Consider the following 20,123-nt stretch of genomic DNA (forward strand, 5'->3'; position numbering starts at 1 on the left):
CGAGCTTTGTGACATGGTGCATTATCCTGCTGGAAGTAGCCATCAGAGGATGGGTACATGGTGGCCATAAAGGGATGGACATGGTCAGAAACAATGCTCAGGTAGGCCGTGGCATTTAAACGATGCCCAATTGGCACTAAGGGGCCTAAAGTGTGCCAAGAAAACATCCCCCACACCATTACACCACCACCACCAGCCTGCACAGTGGTAACAAGGCATGATGGATCCATGTTCTCATTCTGTTTACGCCATATTCTGACTCTACCATCTGAATGTCTCAACAGAAATCGAGACTCATCAGACCAGGCAACATTTTTCCAGTCTTCAACTGTCCAATTTTGGTGAGCTCTTGCAAATTGTAGCCTCTTTTTCCTATTTGTAGTGGAGATGAGTGGTACCCGGTGGGGTCTTCTGCTGTTGTAGCCCATCCGCCTCAAGGTTGTGCGTGTTGTGGCTTCACAAATGCTTTGCTACATACCTCGGTTGTAACGAGTGGTTATTTCAGTCAAAGTTGCTCTTCTATCAGCTTGAATCAGTCTTTCCCATTCTCCTCTGACCTCTAGCATCAACAAGGCATTTTCGCCCACAGGACTGCCGCATACTGGATGTTTTTCCCTTTTCACACCATTCTTTGTAAACCCTAGAAATGGTTGTGCGTGAAAATCCCAGTAACTGAGCAGATTGCAAAATACTCAGACCGGCCCGTCTGGCACCAACAACCATGCCACGCTCAAAATTGCTTAAATCACCTTTCTTTCCCATTCTGACATTCAGTTTGGAGTTCAGGAGATTGTCTTGACCAGGACCACACCCCTAAATGCGCTGAAGCAACTGCCATGTGATTGGTTGATTAGATAATTGCATTAATGAGAAATTGAACAGGTGTTCCTAATAATCCTTTAGGTGAGTGTATGTTGACTAATATTCATTTTGTTGCTTTGCATGTTTTTCATGTGCACAATGTCTTCCTTTGCCATTTTCAGCCACAGCCGTTTAGCAAAGTTTGATGCTATTCTGATGCTTTTGATTGGTTCTCATGTTTAAATTGGCAGCGCCACCTGTCTGCCAGTTTAATTTCCCCTCAAGTTGTCATTTGAAAATGGTTAACAGTTAAAAAACATTCATTAGAAATTTAGAAAAGTAATCAGAAAGTAATTAAATGTAATAAGTTACATTACTTTGACAAAGTAATTGAAATAGTTATACTACTATTACATTTTAAATAGGGTAATCTATAACATTTCTAAAATAACCTCCCAACACTGCTAATTTAAACCAGCTAAAACACAAATCACAATATATTTCACATGATTTGCAGTAATGTTAGTTTACCTGTCCAATAGGATGAAAGCCAACTCTGTGTCTGTTTTGAAAACAAAGAGGTGGTCTTGCCGTGACTCAAGCGCTTTTCCAATGTTGACCGTGTTGTTGCCTGACGTCAATCTGATTCTTGTTTGGCCAGAGGGGCTTCAGCAAATAAAACTTTTTTGTTGTTTTTGTATCTTTACATGGAGTTTGGGTCGGAGTCTTTGTTATGCTGGAAGCCGGTCTTTTTGATGTTAGGAAACTCTATTTCATCAGCTGTGGTGTTCAGGAGAATCAGTATGCAAGACGCTTGGGAAAACACGTGAATGTCACAGCCTACGTAAGCCAATGGATTTTGCGGAAAACCCTTTCTTCCTATAGCATAGAGGCTGTCACAAGCAACAGAAAAAGCTAGCGAATGGTTCATTTTTATGTATGGTTACAACCCATTAACAAAAAAAGTGATTCATTTCATTTAAAATATTGCCCCTTTAAGTTAGATGTGAAAATATTCTGGCTCTACACACTATCACTGACTCTCTGATGCCTGACCTCCCTCTCGCTCCTCCCTCCGGCTTGACACGTCTCCTGTTCCTGTCTTAACCTGCCCTGTCTTCACTGTCCCCGGAGTCAGAGTCCTGGTCAGAGCCGCTGTAAATCACCTCTGTACTATATTCTCTGTTGTCAAACTGGCCTCTGTCGGTCACAGAGGTTGTGTTTAGTCCCAGGCCGGCTCCGATCACTGGGAGGCTGCTGAGCCTGGTTCCGCTGCCACTCGTCTTCCTCTGGTTCTGGTAAGTTAGCTGCATGGCTAGCAGCAGTTATGAACTGATAGGCGACACGCTGCCCTCTATTTTTTTGCAGGTGGAGAAAAATCTCTATACACATTGCATGTCTCTCTACAGACTGAAGTTTTAGAACAGTGAGGCATCATGGGCACATTTCAGATTATGATGAAACACTGAGAAAGAGTGTGTGTGTTAATTATACTGACTGTTGCACAGGTGAGGGGAGGGCAGCGTTCACTATGACAATGTACGTCTCCAGACACACACGTACAGCTGGTGCACTCATCTACCTCCCACTGTTCGTTACAGCGAAACGCTGTTCCCTGGTACATACACGACACTCCTGAGTCTACAACACATGCAAAGACACACAAACAGGAACCATGTTAAAAACTTTGAAAAAACACGACCATGGATACTCACTATATTGGCTGGCTGGGATACCTTGGCATTCATAGCAGCATTTCCCTGGAATCTTCACTTGTTTCTGGCCATTAGGACAAACCACAGGTAAACACTCTTCAATGCTGCACTCAATATAGCCCAACTAAAGATGAAACACAGAACAAACAGATTTCTTTAGAAACAGATGGTCTGAATAGACGCGAGACCTTTCAACAACCTCAGGTGAAGTGTTGGAAAGTTAATTTGCTCATGTACTGTACTCAAGCACAATTTTGAGGTATTACTTGAGTATTTCCATTTAATGCTAGTTTATACTTCGACTTCAGAGAGATGTTTGCACATTTTAGATCATAATACCCAGTACCGTATATTAATACATCAATAACAATGATCTAATATAACTCTGGCAGGGGCCATTCTGCATAATGAGTACTTTTACTTTTGATACTACATTTTGTTGCTAATACTTCTATACATTAACTTACTGTAGTTCTGTGACTCTTGTATGGCAGCTTTGCGTGATTCAAAGTAAAAAAAAAAAGAATTTTCTCTTGTCTCATTCTAGCTCTCCATGTAGGCCTTCATTTCAGCCTCTGTCTGAAACAAGCTGTAGATGCTCCTGTCTCTTTTAGGCCTCTCCTCTCAAAGCCCACTGTCTTCTGATTGGCCAAGACCAGAAGCATGTTACCAGGCTGTTGTTGTTGCTAAACGGTACAGACAGAATGAGCGTTGCTGTGCCATTGCTGTGCAGAGCAAATGACCATATATGGAACACCGGCTCCGTCCAGCTCCGTATATCGTAGAACGGAGCCATTGGTAGAAACAGCAGTTCACAACACAGCGTTCAGAACAGGAGGAAATCTGATGTTTTTGTTCACAGGGATTTCTTTTAAATACTTTAATCTCATTATTTGAAGCTTTGGCCATGTTTAACATGAACATCCAACATTGTAACATTGTAGATAAGTCATAAAATGTGGAAAAGCATAATATGTCTCCTTTAAAAGGTTCAGTGTATAAGTTTTAGTGACATCTAAAGGCGAGGGTTGCGATTAGCAACCAACTGCTCACTGTGCATTCACATGTTCCTCAGATGGTCCCATTTCCCGAGTTGTATAGTCATCCTTCTGACTTTGATGTGTTCATGTGCTCTCAAGTCGGAATGTGGAAGCAATATGGACGCTACTACAAAGATGTGTTGGATTAGCATTATCAGAGCAATCTCATTTCTAAATCAACAACAAAAAGGCTGTGAAAATTGTCAACATATGGTCCTTTTTTAATGTCTTTATATAACAAAGACTACCCCAGGCAAAGTTTTTATTATTTGTATACTGTTCTGTATACTTCTTTATGTCCTAAATAATAGGTTTGGTCCTCCATTTGTCCAAATTTCACTTCTCTTCTTACTCCTAATAAACCAGACAAATACTACACCTAATGCTACTTCTTCTTCTTCTTGTACGTATTCAATGTAGTGACAAAACGCACTCTGTAGAGCTGTTTAACTGTTTGGGCAACTGTAGAAACATGGCGGCGCAATATGGCGACTTCCGTGTAAGGGGACCCACGGTGTATGTAGATAGAAATGGCTCATGCTGAGGTAATAAAAACATAACAGATCAATATTTAAGGTCTTTATACACCACTGAAAACATAGTTATGTATATTATAATGCATTTCTGTCTATGATCCTTCTAAATATTACACACTGGACCTTTACTTAAGTAAGTACAATTTTGATCTTGTTGTGTTTTTATAGTGTGTTATTGCTTCTTTGACTTAAGTAAATTATTTGAATACTTCTTCCACCACTGCTTTGGTCTAATTTAGGAAATCTATTGTCTAATATTAGGTAAGGCCTTTAATTAGGTGTAATATGGATTATGACGTGTTCACTTAAGTGCACAAACTCTGTGTAATCTTGTTTTCTTCAGCATATGCACATCACCAGAATCAAGTCCTTCCTATTTGCCGACCTTGTTTAGAGCTTTGTACTGTCCAACTCTGTTTGTGATACCCTGACAAACGATGAGCTTGATCTACCATGTCATCTTGTAATGTAATTTTTTGAAAAGTGGTTTGTAAATGTCGTTATCATTAGTTGAAACATTGCATGGGCAGTGTATTTCTGTAAGACTCACCTTGCAGGTACATCTGACGCAGTCGTCATCGCTGTCTGTCCAGCTGCTGCCGTTGGCCACACGTCTGTTCTGGCCCTCAATCACACAATCTGTATGAAACACAGGTGAATCACCGCAATCATGGACGTTTTAATTAGACTTACTTAAAATTTAAAGGCACAGAACAGACAAATAGGAAGAAAGATGGCGTTATCTCACCTTTACACACAGGGCAGCATGAGTCCGGAGGGGTGAACTGTTCGTTTTGAGGGCAAGTGAGCGGGAGGCAGTTGTGGTGTAAGCAGGTCCATGTCAGGTCCTAAATCACAGACACTGTATCACTGTACTGCACAGAATCACATGGTATGCTGTAGGGATGCACTGATCCGATATTGACTTAAATTCAATTATGAGCGTACCACGCAATGTGTCAGCAGTGTGCTGGTAGACCCGAACATTTTACTAGGATAGCATTTTTGTGCTCTTCAGCAAGCGAGCAATGTAACTTCTTTGAAAAAAGCTAGCTCAGTATTCTCAGTATGGATATCATGCATTTAAACTGTATGGCAGAGGCTGCGAAAAGACCGAAGAAGACATTGGAAGAAGTGAGGAAGAGGAAAAGAGAGAGTGATGGAGCGAGAGACCGGACAAGAGTAAATATCAAACTGGCTTTTACTCATTGGCGTAACAGGACAGATGCAGAGCTGGCCTTCTTTCTGATGGACTAGTAAGTAATAACTTATTAGCTGGCTTGCTTGTCTTGTGTTGTTGTGCTTGCTTGATGCTTGCCTGTGTTAGCAGACTTGAACTAAATCAGCCACAGAGGTTTAGCTGCTCGCTATAAATCTCTGGTTGGTTACAAGATAATACACTTGGACATCAGTAATGTCACTGTAGGTGCTCTTGTGTCGTTTTCTGTCTAGCTTTGTTGGCTAGCTTGCCACCCAAATTTAAGCAACATTATGCAGCTGCGGGGTGAGAGCGGTGGGGGTATGGAGACAGGGCTAGGTGATCGGGAAAAGAGACCGAAGAGGACATTGATGGAGGAAGCTAAGAAGTGAAAAAAAGAGTGTTCAAGATGTTGGTGAGAGCTTTGTGAAATAAAAGGTTGTAAGATGGGCGCTGAGCTGGTTTTCTTTCTGTGTACACAGTTAGACTAGTAAGTAATATTGCTATGTCCTATGTTGTCGCACTTGCCTGATGTTTGGTTGTGTTAGCAAAGTTGTCGAGTAGCTAGTTTTTTAATGTAATGTAATCATAACAAATGCACATGTACAGTTGTCCTTATTTACAACAGCGGTGAATTACACTCTGACACGGTAGAAGCACCAAATTGCACCTAATCTTACAAAATGTTGCCTTACACATGATGAATAATTTCCATTGACTTCCCTACAGTAAGGAATACAGCTAATTAATTTTACACTGGTATCGAATTGGTACTCGGCATCGGCTGATACCATAAGCCCAGGCATCAGTATCACATTGAGACTGAAAAAGTCAAATCATTGCATCCCTAGTATGTTGACTGTAGTTTGATCAGTGCCAATGAGATGGCAAAATATTAATATTCTTTAGGATTTCTGACAGATTACTTTAGTTCTACTGTGTTCTGTTGTTTCCACTATAGGCTATAATAAACTGTGTCAGTGTCTGTGTCTTCCTTAGCTGCAGATTGAGTTCAGAAAAAGTAATAGATCACAACAAAGTACAAGAAACGTGTAATCGCGGTGGTACCTTGCACTGGCAGGTAAAACAGGGGTCATCTGTCGCCAAGACCTCGTTGCCAATTAGTGCAGCGGTGCAGTTACTGAGAGGCTCTAAACACACACATACACACAAATGTTACTGAACTCTGTGACAGTGCAGAGATAATACACAGTGTATCACAAAATGCAGTTTAGTACTGACGTGCACAGACAGGACAGCAGGAGTCTGGTCCAGAGAACAAGATGTTGCTCTTAGGACAGTCGACCAGACTTGGACACTGCTTTCGGTAACACTTTAGGTGTTGCTGTCCGTCCGGCATTACCTGGAATACACACAGGTTGGATTACAATTACTACTATTACTTATACTACCACCACTAACTCTGCATCTTCCACATCTACTGCTTTTACCTCCTATTGTTATATAGAGCTTATATAATTCATCTATAAATTGAATGATAGAAGATTAATCAGTGACAATTTTGACAATGTATTACCGTAAAACTTTGAATAATAGCCCGGGCTTTTATTTGCTAAAATCAGACTCTGAATTGACCCTGCCTATATCTGGGACAGGCGTCCATATGGCACAGGCCTTTAATTCATTTTGCACAAAATTGAAACTACTATGAAACAGTTTATTTATTTCAAACAGAATAATACTTGTATAAAAATGATCAAATAATATCAAATACACGTCATTCATTTGATCTGGCTCTGACAGACAGCTTATGCGCTTTTATTTTGAAGTAACATCACGACAACAACAAGGTGCGGGATGAGAGAAGTTAGCAGACAGAGAGCAATGGACTTCACATGACAGGATTCACAACTTGGATTAATTTTTATGAAAAGCTGTTTAGATTATTTTGATGGATGAACCCTTATAGACTAAAGGAAATAATCAAGGAAGGACACATTCGGGCTTAACGAGCGCTTCAAAGTTAACAGTAGTCATCACTTTTTTTCCCTTTCCTCTCTTGTACCAGGCAGGTTACACCGGTAAATCTATAAGAATTAGACTTTGGGGCTTGTTGTTTCCCTTAAATGAACTGAACTATTGAATTGTGGAGAATCTAACCGATCTAACGATGTGCAGCATGTTGATATGGACATATTGACCATACGTGTAAACATTAATATTTGTATTAACGATCTAAGCATCTTAGAAGCAGCTAAAGCAGGCGACCCCGCGGGGTTTAAGAGGTTTTATACATCCAAAGAACTTCTATAAAAACTAGACCAGGCGTTAAATTGAGGCAGGTGTTTATTTGTCAAAATGTGTTCCCACACCAGGCCAGTAAACAGGATAGGCCGCTATTTGGGACTCGGCTATTAACTTGTGATGGCCATTTCCCCCTATTTTCTGATGTTTGACTAAAAGATGAATCAATTAATCTGAAAAAAGCTTTCCAGTATGTGTTGTACCTCACAACTGCAGATCTGACATGGGTCATCGGCTGGATGGAAACTGTCACCGGGACCATACACTCTGCCCTCAAATACACAATCTACTCAGAAACAATGATATAAGATTATCAAGCACCAAAAAGGCTGGGGAACAATTCTTTATGTGAAATATGCAGTTAATGTGCATTACATCCTTATTTGCTCACCAGCACACACAGGGCAGCACTCCCCGGGCACACTGATGAAGTTGCTGCAGGGAGATAGACAGCGTACTTCAGAGCAGGTGGTCACCCCGGCCACACACATACAGTTCATACAGGGAGTGGAGTCTGCAAACCAGCTGCTGCCGTCAGTATGCTCCTCTTCGCCATACATACAACCTGAGGAGCAAAATTTAAATCACTGATAAAATTATTTCCTCCAGTGATTTTAATTTTCAGTCATCTGTTTACCTCTACAGCGAGGACAGCAGGCTCCTGGATCAGTCACCTGATGCATGCAAGACAGCTTGGGACACTCAGGAGATGCACACTGCACCTCACCTGCCTGTAGGACTCAAATAGATTAGCGCTTACACACAAGGAGGGGTGCAAATATGGAGGGAAAAGACAGAGATGGAGGAGTCAGACCTGGCAAGTGCAGGTGGAGCAGTGGTCTGAACTCAGGGTCCATGTCTGCCTGTCATTGAACTCCTGTCCATCCAGCACACACACTGAGATCACAGACAAAGATAGAGATATGGAAAAAAGTGAGGACATTGGGTTGTTTTTCACCCGTAATGTAATGAGGAAGTTACATTTTATCATCCTGTATATCATGAATTATTCCTCTTAAAAACCTGCTGCAGAATCATTATAATAGAGTCAGAATCAGATTATGAATCAGATTCTGATTACTAAAAGAATATCAGACATTAGACACCTCAGAATGACAAAAAAAAACATCTCAAATAAAAATTGTGATGTGCAAAATTATAGTTCTTGCTTTTATTGCAGAGACTGAGTTAGTTAGGAATAAATACTGAGGCCACAAATTTGCATCAGTAATATTTGAATTAAACGTATTGCTTAAATCGGTAGACACACTTACATTCCCTTCACACAAACAGTTCGCTAAGTACCTGTGCACTCAGGGCAGCACTGTCCTGGCTTGGTAACTGGTTCAACACAGGTTGTTGGTGGGCAGACCTGGGGCACACAGGTGACAGTGCCTCTGACACAAGTGCAGCGCTGGCAAGGGTTGGAGGAGGGCGTGAAGGTGTGACTGTGAGATTGGATGACACCCTCATACAGACAGGAGTCACAGACGGGGCAGCAGGTAACTGAAGGGACCGGATGGGAGCACTGGACTGGACAAGGTCTCTTCTGACAGTTCACCACCTCGTTCTGATGAGAGGAGGGGATGAAGAGACTTAAGTGGAAAGTGAAGGGCTGGAATGAATCGGAAAGTTTGAATTTGGCTCATTAATTTCTTTTTCATTTAGTGAGAATTGTCAGACTGACCAGACAGGAGCACGAAGAGCAGGGATCAGAGGGCAAAGTGAAGGAGGACCCAGACTGATACTCTTTCCCCTGATGATGACAAACTCCCGTGCAGACAGGGCAGCACTTCCCAGGAGGGGTCACTGGATGCATACAGGCCACACTTGGACAAGACACATGTGTACACACCACACCACCATTCTATACACAGAAATCCACCCACACACACAAACACATTGAGGTCATCTTAATGTCTTCACAGGTTCAGGGTAGTGGGATTGAAGGAATACTCCACCAAAGTACCACCTCAAACATGTTGGCCATCTTTTTATCACTGCTTAGCCATTTCATTTTTTACAAAACATTTTCTGATTAATATATTATCTCACAGGGACTTTGACGTGTTCTGTCCCTCAGCTCTAGCAACAGTGAGGTACTACTACTACCAGTTTGCTTGGGTTTCCAGTTAATTTTTAATCCTGATGGTTTTTCAGGATCAAATGCAAAAGTAAAATCTACAGTGGATACAAACTAACAATATAGTGTGTGATAGTACCAGGCAGGAGCAGAGCTGACAGGGGTCTGCAGGGTGTGGGAATCGTTCTCCATTCAAACAGTCTCGTCCATTAAAGTTGCATCCGTCACACACTCCACATGCACAGCCATCCATAGCTGGGTGAGGGCAAGCCACCGCAGGGCATCGTCGCTGTGCACACACCACCTCGCCTCTCTATGAAAAAAAAAAGATAAGATGTACTGTAAGAGTGCAGCGAAGCAACGGCCCCAAACTAAATGCAGACCTTCTTTCTCTCACTGAGCATGTGCAGTCATGGCACCCTCCCCCCTCTCCTGGAAGGATCTGTCCTTCAACATAAGTCACACCTTGGAAGTGACAACCTGCACACAGAGTGAAACATCAATTATTTACATACTCTACATAAGATGAACTGTGATATGCTGTGAGCTGGTTACCATCACAGACAGGGCAGCCACATGCGTTAGTGACCGGGTGAGTGCAGACGGCTGGTGGACACGCCTTTTTCACACACCGTACTGAACCACTCTGTAAGAGAAAAACCTTCACATGATGTCTAAATTGATAAAACAGCAGGAATGTGAATGTGTGTGTGTATTGATGCTACCTGGCAGGTACATTCAGAGCAGAGGTTTCCTGGATCAGGGATCGACTGTCCGTTTGTGAGGACTGCGCTGTTATAGAAGCAGCCTAGAAAACAAAGCCAAGTTTATTTAGTCATCTTGTAAATAGGGGAATAATGAAGAAGTTTAAAATGAATTATCCTAAACTAGGAATGTGGTCAGAGGTTGATTTTGACTTTACATACGTTCACATTCTCCGCAGCATTGTCCGGCTGGCTTGTACGGGTGGCTGCATTCTCCATAACAGGGTATCTTAGTGCAGACGACCTCCCCTCCGTAACAGTAACATACGCCACAGGGGTCTTTGTCATCACCAAACTCTGTGCCGTCAGAATATTCTTTACCATGAAACATGCAGCCTGCAAGTAAAAAATTGGAGATTGTGATATTTTTTAGATGACAGTGGGAAACTGGAAACTGATGACCTAAAGCTCTGTGAATCATCTTCAGTAACTGGGATTTTTTTCTGGATGTTGTTAGATTTTTTAATCACTCACCATCACAGGACATGCAGCACTGTCTCTGGACTGGGTGCTTACAGCTGGATGGTGGACAATGCTTCCTCTCACACCGGACAGAGCCCTCATGGCAATCACACACCGCACATGGGTCTGATGCGTCATCCCACGTATCCCCGTTAGCTCGCTCTCGACCCTCATACAGGCAGCCTGCAAGGGAAATGAGACACATAGAAAAAAAGTGCAGTGTTATATGTGACAACTGCATCAAACTTGCTAAGATCTTTTGTTTCAACGGATAACATAATGTGCTTGTTCCAAATATAAAAACAGCTTTGTCCTTCAGTTACAGTAACTTGGCAGGAATTGTACCCTCGCAAGTCCGGCAGCACTCCTGGGTGATGGGGTGAGAACATGCGGCAAAGGTGCAGGGCTTGCGCTGACAGTGAACTGTCCCATTCGTGCAGGTGCATGATCTACAGCTGTCGGTCGGGTGGTAGAAACGCTCGGTGTGTCTGTAGTGTCGTTGTTCATACACACAGTCTGATGGAGGAGCTGTAGGAATATCAAGGGGAAGAAAAGTCAACTGTGCGCCTCCACTATGCAACTTCATATTCTGTGTTGTGTTTGGCCATGTGCCATCATCAGCCAAAAAACAAACCCAACAGCAGATTTCAGCCACAGGAGGATTACCCAGTCAATTAAATTAGGAGGTATAGCCTTTGTGTCGAAGCAAATCTGTCAGACTCTAAATCCTTCCTTGCAAACCATTAGAAACAGATGCTTTAAATATTCACATGGACTGTGTTGACAAACCAGCCAAATCACTGTGTCAAACTGCAACAACTCCAGATGCTTTTAGAGCACCTGCAGGCACCTGTCTCTTTCACCTCATGCAGTGTCTTTGCCTCACGCCTCTCCCCCCGCGCCCCCCTGGGGAGGCCCGCACTCAGAGTTTGAGTACCACTGCTGTTGACATTTCTCACCCGTTTTCCCTCTTGTACATCCTTACCAGGACACTGTGGGCAGCAGTCTCTAGGCAGGACATTTGGGTTGGAGCAAGGCAGTGGTGGACACCTCTTCATTAGACACTGGACATTCCCATTCTGTAACAAATACAACACAGATTGAAATGAAAACCTGCTTCATGAAGACCACAGGTGATTAAAACAGCAGGGTTATTCATGCTCATGCTCATTATTCTTACTATGCAGCTGCAGGTCCTGCATGTGTCAGTAGGATGTGGAAAATCCTGTCCATTGGGATACTCTTTCCCAGCATAGCTGCAGCCTAATAGAGGGATATTGTGCAATTGTGAGATTTTAATGTGTTATATTTTTGCGCTTTATTTTGTATTCTTAAATTTATATTCCCTCACCATTGCAGTTGGTCTGACAGCATGTTCCGGGTAAAGGCGCGTTACAGCGAGGGTGAGGACACTGGGCTTGGTGACAGTCAATCGTGCCGCTAACACACCTACACTCCTCACACACACTTTCAGGGTTTGGAAAAGTCTCTCCATTCACAAATATGTGGTTTTCAATGGAGCAGTCTGTGAAAGATGCAAACATAAAGTTTGTTACTGAATGACAATAAAGGCAATCATGACAAGTAGGACTGAAATGATTCATCGATTAAATCGATTAATTCGATTACTAAAATGCATCGACGCAAATTCTTTGCATCTAGGCTTCTCTACCCTGGGAGCATTGTTTAATTAATTTAATTAATATAACTTTATAGCATACTGTTTCGCACGGACATTTATTACTGTCGCACATCGCGCCTACCTTTGTGAACACAACGTGATTTTGATGGCGCTGTTTGCAAAGTGGAGGAAGAGAGAGAAAATAGCAAGGGACGAAGAACAAAGTGTCCAAAGTATGGGAATATTTCAAGACAAAAGAAAACAACAACTCTGTAATGTTACAGTCCGTCCACCGTAAAACAAAACTTATTTCGCATAACGTTACCGCAACAGGACAGCACTTATCAGAAAGCACCCGATGTTCTGCCAGCGGACCACAGACAAGGTAACAGTAACAGCAACTTTAGAATTTAACTGAAATCATGATTAATTGTTGAGTTGAAGGCTAGCCAAAGTAAGCCGCAATCCTCAGCTGAAAATGTGAACACGTGCGTTTGTTGTTCTCCTGGTTGGGCCATGAGTTTGAGTTGTGACTTCACAGTCATGATATAACAGGGTGTCGGGGAGCTACACCTTAGTATAACTTGTATAGCACTCAGGTGATGTTTGTGTTGGTAAAGCAGTCAGATTGTTGGTCTGTTGATGTTGTTGGTCTGATGTTTGATGTATGGCACACTATGAATTTCCTAAAGGACTAATAAATATCTATCATATATCAACTTACACAGCTGATCCCGTTACCGGGGTGGGGGGCAACGCCGACAAGCAAAAATACCTCTTAATTGATGATTAGAAAAAAATCTATAGAAGCTTTCAGTACTAAAATCATTGTTAGCTGCAGCCCTAATGACAAGATCTGTTTGAGTACCTGGACATTTAGGGCAGCACTCTCCAGGTGGTGTGTATGAGTTGGAACAGTTGAGTGGAGGACAAGGTCTTCTCTCACACTCTACACTGCCATGCTGAGGAGAACAGAAAGCTGGATCAGCTGTTTTTAAAGCTGAATAGCACTGTGTAGTGTGTGTGTGTGTGTGTGTGTGTGTGTGAATGGACACGTACTCACCTGACAGGTACAGATGTGGCAAGGCTGGTCAGGGGTTGCAAACCTCTGGCCGTTGCTATAGATACGATGGTTATAGGTGCAGCTTTCACACACTGCACAACAGGAGCCTAATGAAACGAATGAGATGTACAGAGGTTACACAGTGATCTGCATGTAAACAAAGCTCAGACACCCACAGTCTTACCAGTGAGCTTGGTGGGATGCAGGCACTCGATGGGAGAGCAGAGTGTGAGTGTACACAAAGGGTGTCCATTCACACAGGTGCAGCTGGAGCAGGGACCCTCAGGGTGCCATTTGGAGCCTTCCTCATATTCTACACCCTCCAACACACACGCTACAATGAGAAAAGAGGGGTTGTCATATATTCATTGATGAGTGGCCTCTGTGTGCATGTGTGTGTTTGTGAGTGCATTATTACCTTTGCAGATTGGACAGCAGAGATGTGGGTCTATAATGGGATTGGAGCACTGGACAGGAGGACAGTTCTCTTCATGGCAAATGACATTCCCACTCTATAACAGATATGACAACATTATCACAAGTGTGTTTCAGTTTATAAGCGCATTCAGCACATCAGGCGATATTTTATAAGACATGAGACAGTCCCTTGTGAATGAAGCCTAATGCACATTTGCTCATTAAACTGAACATGTTTTGGACAACAATCCTCAAAGTTTCACCACTTTCTTCTTGAACTGTACGGACTTGCCTTACACCTGCACTGCAGGCAGGGTCCAGTTCCAGCAGGGGTGAACACTTTTCCATCAGCGTACACCCTCCTGTCATACTCACATTCTGTGGGAACAAATACAAACTCTGATTATATTTCCTTTAAATTGAAGAGTAAAGGTGGAATTGGACCGAAAACAAACTTGACAGACATGAGGAAATTGTGTATTTTTGACCAGATTTAAAGGTATACTGACCATCGCATGTGGGACAACACTCTCCTTTGCGCTTAGCTGGGTGGCTGCAGCGCAATGTGGGACATGATGAATCCATACGCTCACAAGACACTTCACCTGCCTAACAGAAGGGATAAAATGTGTCGCTGATAAACCTATATATAGTATGTTTTATTTAATGTATACTGTCTACTATCTAGTGTCTATTGTCTGCGTTTGTTTTTAAATGTGAGGATGACTTGTCTATTGCAAGGACAATTTTACCGACAATTTAATAAACTGAACCTGAACCTAAACTAGAACTTGTCCGATAAATCTGCCAGGCAGGTATTAGCTCATTGCAGATATATTGATATTGGTGTGAATGTTGGCCGATACATAACAAGAACTTGCAGGACTGAAATGCTAAACTAGGTTTGAGGTACTCAGTGTCTACATTACATAGTTTGTCCACCAGATGGCACTCGCTCAGTATTGTATACTGGTCACAATTTTTTACACAAATAAATGTAAGGGGGCCATATCAACATTGTTTGTTTAAGTTATGTGCGTATTTTTTACGTCAAATTTAATCAACTTCTGAAAGTGAGAGAGGTTTTGACAGATTTGTATGATGTATTTTACTTGGCTTATGTTGTGTTTTGAGAATTCTTGTTTTGTTGTTGTTGTTGTTGTTGTTGTTGTTGTTGTTTTTATAGTGTTCCAATGTACTTGTTCTGTATATTTCATCATTTTTAAGGTTTCAAAACATTTTGCTGAAGGACTGCTGTTAAAAATTAGCCAGTAGGCTAACACTGGCACATTTACAGTAATGTTAATGTGTGCTGTCCTTATAAATAAATAAATAGAAACCCCTGGGTCATGAAACCATCATGAGTCCAGTCACATGAATATCACATAACCAAAAAACTTTGCCAGACTATAACTCACAGAGCAGTGACATTGGAGGCAGGGGTCTCCCCTGGAGGGGAACCTCTGGCCATCGACATACACCTCGGACTCATATTCACACTCCTCACACCTACAAGTCACATATACACAACATAGACGTTTCAAACTTTCAGTTGTCTTGAAACCCTCCAAGGACAAGAATAAGGTGGACTGATGCAGGCTTGAAAGTGACATGGATGAGGTAAGGGAAGTTGTTTACCGTGGGCAACAGTCGCCAGCACGATGCACAGGGTTTTGACAATGCAAGGCATGACAGGGAAGGGGTAAACAAGCCACATTTCCATCCTGGAGGAGAAAGATATACTAAAGATAACCATTAAAGTAAAAAGATTTCCAAATATTTTTTTTTTTTTTTACACACAAATGAAATTTAGTGTTGAAAATGATGATAAATGACATACCACACATGTACACTCTAGACAACGGTCTCCAGTAGGGATCACAGCTCCGTTAGGGAAGTCGTGACCATTGACACCACAGCCTACAAGACACACACAAACTCACGCTGTGTCTCAGCAGTTCACTCAAACAGCTACAGTGAATTAAAGAAACCTACCTTGACAAACCGGACAGCAGGTATTGGGTGGAGGAGCACCTGGGGTTTCACATGGGGTGTTACACTGCTCTCTCTCACAGTGGACACGGCCCTCCTGTTGAGAGGAAAGAACAAAATCAATGCAGATGAAGGTGATAGAAAGAGGGAAAGTTATATGGCCAGTCGTTATCAGACCCACCGAACAGTGACAGACGTCACAGGGATTCTCTGCTGGCCTCCACTCGGCTCTGTGATCATACTGGACACCAGAGTGGATACAGCCTGCAAACACATTTGACATTAGATGCAAGTAAAGAAGTTAAATGTGAATTCAACACCAGAACACATACCATGCATACACCTTCATGTATACCCCATATACAATCTTGCCTATCAGCTTGGATAAATTGACTAATATCACCCCTTAAACTCTGGAAGCACATTTGCACCCTTGGTTATCTGGGAGGTATTTTTGTGGTTAGTATTATATTATAAGCTGTCCACACATTGTAGTAATATAGAGAAGTGTGGGTCTTGTGTAGTTGGCTATGTTCTTTTTAATTAGAGGGGTGTCAAATGAAGATTAACCTATTCGTTTGAACAAAAAACAGTTTTTGTGTAATTCATAAAAGTGTGAGAAGACCTTCTAAGGTCAGACTGCAGAGATGAGCCCCTATATGCATCCTGTGCAGACATAATATTGATGTTATTGATGATTGGTCCATTGGATCTAAATGAAGTTTTTCAAGTAATTTACTAAGGCACATTTAATGTTTTGTTTGATATATCTTTCTCTAACAAAGATTGTTGCGTACAGATCTCTTTTCCTGTGTCCTTACCTCTGCATCGCTGGCAGCAGTCTCCAGGTACAGTCTCCTTCTGTGTGCAGTCCAGTGAAGGGCAGTTTAGGGGATGGCATTCCTGGTTACCCTCCTGTTGGCAATGAAAGGACACAGAGATGAGGGAAAATGATGAACAGAGAAGACCAAAGCAAAAGACTTTGTTAGTGTAGCTGTATGTCAAATACTCACCTTACACGTACATGTCAGGCAGCCATCTAGAGTGCCGTAGGACACGTTATGAACTGCACCATCCAGCTCACACTCTGAAGATAAGACAGAAGTTTAAGTGCATACACATTTTTGAGCTGGCTGATGCATATCCCACGTGATAATCCACATGTGAAAAGAGTATCCTGATAGTTTAAGCAAGAAAAGACGAATGTGGAAATAAATCTGACCATTACAGCTGGTCCCTCTCTGCGGAACAATGTAGATTTCCTTCACCTTTTCTCTACTCTAGGTCACTGGGGAACATCTGGCTCTGCTCTGTCTCCAGTAATGACAGAACAGCATGGTTCTGATGTAATAAAGATGTGCTTGCTCTCACACACACTATGTTTTATGTGCCAAAACTATAACCAAGTAACCCCAGCCGTCCAGCTGTTCAAGACTACCACCGACAAGTCTATTAACATGGAAAGAGATTTACTGGGGGATAAACAGGAAGAAAACAGGGTAGAAGTTTTGTGGAGGATATCCTACAGGACAGATCAGATCACAGCCCTAACAACTTCCCCCATTATGTGGCAGTCTATTCAGATAAAAAAAGAAAGTTGTTTACAGTAAAGCACATACCGAAAACTGGAGAGCAATGTGGCTCAATTTTTATCATCAAAGGCTTTGAGGGAGCTCATCAAAAAGTGTTAGTCTTAGCTTGGACATTTCAGCAGATAATTACTTTAATGACAAGCCTCCAAAGGACAGAGACAATGTGTTGTGTGTGTGTATAAGAGAGGGCAATAATCACAGAGTGAGTTAGAAGCTTGTGAGGCTGCCTACTGTGCCAACAGCCAGCAGGCATTTCCTCTAGCAAGCCAAGCATGCCTGAGATCAAAGTGTGTGTAGGAGTGTGTCTGCGAGGGTGAATCAACTGGGTGTCATTGGAGTCTTCTGGCCTACATGCAGAAACAATTAAGGGGAGGATGGATGAAAAGGCGGAGGCAGTGACACAGAGAGTAGTGAAGGGGGGTGAGAGAGGGGGCAGTAGGATGTTTGGTCACGTGTATTACATGTATGGCGAAAATGTGCACTATAAGCAGGACAGAACAAAGTTTACATAACTGTGAGAGTGGGGAGTAAACTTGGGAAGAGAGAGAAAAAGAGAGACAGAGTTCCTTAATGAAGACAGTCCAACATCAATTCCCACATTTGATTCACTCCACTGTGACAGGCAGTTCTACAGTTACCTCAAATGCACCATCTGGGAAGTAGCTCACAACTATACTACCATACAACAACAAGGTACTCTAAAACTTACAGTATGCTAGTAATACAAAAGTCACAGACAAGAACATGTAAACCTACTAGGATGGTGTTTTAAACCTGTATTAAATGATTTTTTTGCACACTTGGAGACAGAGCAACAAGCTGTGAACATAACATTGAAAAATTATAACCCTTATAGACTTGACATGGTGAACGTCTCAGCAAACAGCTGCCTATTTACACCACCAGCTGTCACAAGCTGCATTAGCATTCAATTAGTCGTGTTTCTACCCATCTGAAGAATGTCCAAAATTCACTCTCTTGCTCTGTTTTCAGCCTCAATTCCTGAGGGAAAAATCTTTCTCTTTAGCAGTTCACCAGCCAGTGGCTAACTTTGTCTGTCCGCTGTTTGGAAGCATACGCAGTTTGTTATAGAGCTGCCTCCTGCTGCTGGAAACAGTGTTAGTGAGAGTGGTAAAAGTGAACCAAAACAGGCAAGTTTTTGGGCCCTAAAACCAAACCAATAAGCGAAAAGATACTAAAATGCTCCATAGAATGGAGGGGAACTGCAGAGCAGTGTGATAATTCTCTGTCGATTTGTTGCTACTATCAACACCCTTCACATTAAACTTTTTCATTTGATCCATCATTAATATAAAATTGTTGAAACAGGAACCACAAAGTTGTTGTAAAATTATAATAATAATGTTTTCAGCTCAAAGTTATTGTGAGATTGATATTAATAGTTTAAGATAGAAAATTGACCAATGACAGCCTAGCAAGTGGTGTGTTTGTCCAATCAGGTCTAGGGAGGGGTCATGGTTATGTCTATGGTAAGGAAGGCACTTGCCATAAATCAACTGTGCAACTTACTTTAAATGATGCCTTTCCCAAGTAAATGCCTACTATTAAACATCAAATTGTGGGCTGGCTTTGCAAGGCCATTGCCACTTTCTTCTTGTAATACTGATACCTGTGATCTGGTGTGATTGGAAGCCATACGTTACTCTTATTTTGACTAGCTGTCGTAACAGTATCATCACTTTGTGGCTTAATTTGTTCCATCCATTCATGCTCTAGTTGATCATTCAGAGCACTGCATTTGTCCGGATCAAAAGTCATCCAGTCCTGCCTGGCCCAGTGCTGGGGCAGGGAGGTGATTCGAGGGCAGGTACGGGTGATGCGGTTTAAAGCTTGGTCACTGGATGACATCAACTGTTGCTGCGTGTGGAAGTAGAACCACAGGTAGTGTGGCCCATTGAAAAACCAGTTGCACCTGTCCTTGTCGTAACCATCTGTTCGAAAGCCAAATGCATCAAACCCACTGCGATCCAAACCAAATAGATCAAACCCATAGATACTGTAGCCTTTGTCACGGAAGAGCTCAGACATGATCTTGTCTCTGTGTGTCTTATCACTCTCCTCCTTTTCATCTGTCTCTTCGTGCTCTTCTCATTTCCAAACATTCCATCCCTATGCATGCCAAACCAGGTGACATTAGAACGGTTGAATCCATAGCGGTTGAAACCAGATTCGTCATATCCATCCCTATCAATGAAGTCCCGGTTAAAGCCATCTTTACCATAGCCCCATCTGTCCCAACCACTCCGGTCATAGCCATCACGATCATATCCATAGTGGTCAAAACCATTGCCATCAACGTCCCCAATCCAAAACTATTGTGGTGACGTTTGTGTTTGTCAAAACTATGATTCTGATATTTCAGTTGTGTGTGTGTGTTGGTAACTGTGTCATATTACAAGGTGCACCAATGGTTATGGGCGCATATACAATACACATCTGCTGTTGGGATGAAAACACATCATCGGGGGTAACATCAAAAGGCTTCATCTTCACATGCCTCCATTTGTCAGGGTAAAGGAAGTTACCCTGACTGTCATTTTCTCTAGAAGTTTG

At 42.2% G+C, this 20,123-nt stretch overlaps 1 protein-coding gene across 3 annotated transcripts in view; it reads right to left on the reverse strand.

Annotated features, from left to right (window-relative positions):
* The window catches only part of LOC123961642 (kielin cysteine rich BMP regulator), a 32,501-nt gene that overhangs the window by 4,332 nt on the left and 8,046 nt on the right, over nt 1-20,123 (reverse strand). For all 3 annotated transcript variants that reach the window (XM_046037170.1, XM_046037171.1, XM_046037172.1), the window contains 35 exons: nt 16,971-17,044; nt 16,779-16,872; nt 16,139-16,221; nt 15,961-16,054; nt 15,806-15,885; nt 15,604-15,689; nt 15,384-15,474; nt 14,475-14,574; nt 14,258-14,343; nt 13,967-14,060; nt 13,733-13,882; nt 13,549-13,655; nt 13,354-13,447; nt 12,216-12,389; nt 12,045-12,127; nt 11,850-11,943; nt 11,210-11,392; nt 10,877-11,047; nt 10,565-10,738; nt 10,364-10,446; nt 10,194-10,284; nt 10,036-10,118; nt 9,778-9,951; nt 9,243-9,422; nt 8,861-9,125; nt 8,370-8,452; nt 8,193-8,286; nt 7,947-8,120; nt 7,759-7,841; nt 6,533-6,653; nt 6,359-6,441; nt 4,841-4,940; nt 4,643-4,731; nt 2,538-2,640; nt 2,300-2,442 (listed from right to left, as the gene is read on the reverse strand). In XM_046037170.1, the coding sequence (XP_045893126.1) occupies nt 2,300-2,442; nt 2,538-2,640; nt 4,643-4,731; nt 4,841-4,940; nt 6,359-6,441; nt 6,533-6,653; nt 7,759-7,841; nt 7,947-8,120; nt 8,193-8,286; nt 8,370-8,452; nt 8,861-9,125; nt 9,243-9,422; nt 9,778-9,951; nt 10,036-10,118; nt 10,194-10,284; nt 10,364-10,446; nt 10,565-10,738; nt 10,877-11,047; nt 11,210-11,392; nt 11,850-11,943; nt 12,045-12,127; nt 12,216-12,389; nt 13,354-13,447; nt 13,549-13,655; nt 13,733-13,882; nt 13,967-14,060; nt 14,258-14,343; nt 14,475-14,574; nt 15,384-15,474; nt 15,604-15,689; nt 15,806-15,885; nt 15,961-16,054; nt 16,139-16,221; nt 16,779-16,872; nt 16,971-17,044 (4,061 nt within the window). The remainder of the gene's footprint in view (nt 1-2,299; nt 2,443-2,537; nt 2,641-4,642; nt 4,732-4,840; nt 4,941-6,358; nt 6,442-6,532; nt 6,654-7,758; nt 7,842-7,946; nt 8,121-8,192; nt 8,287-8,369; nt 8,453-8,860; nt 9,126-9,242; nt 9,423-9,777; nt 9,952-10,035; nt 10,119-10,193; nt 10,285-10,363; nt 10,447-10,564; nt 10,739-10,876; nt 11,048-11,209; nt 11,393-11,849; nt 11,944-12,044; nt 12,128-12,215; nt 12,390-13,353; nt 13,448-13,548; nt 13,656-13,732; nt 13,883-13,966; nt 14,061-14,257; nt 14,344-14,474; nt 14,575-15,383; nt 15,475-15,603; nt 15,690-15,805; nt 15,886-15,960; nt 16,055-16,138; nt 16,222-16,778; nt 16,873-16,970; nt 17,045-20,123) is intronic.

The sequence above is a fragment of the Micropterus dolomieu genome, linkage group LG22 (genome assembly GCF_021292245.1).
Source record: "Micropterus dolomieu isolate WLL.071019.BEF.003 ecotype Adirondacks linkage group LG22, ASM2129224v1, whole genome shotgun sequence".
Classification (NCBI taxonomy): domain Eukaryota; kingdom Metazoa; phylum Chordata; class Actinopteri; order Centrarchiformes; family Centrarchidae; genus Micropterus; species Micropterus dolomieu.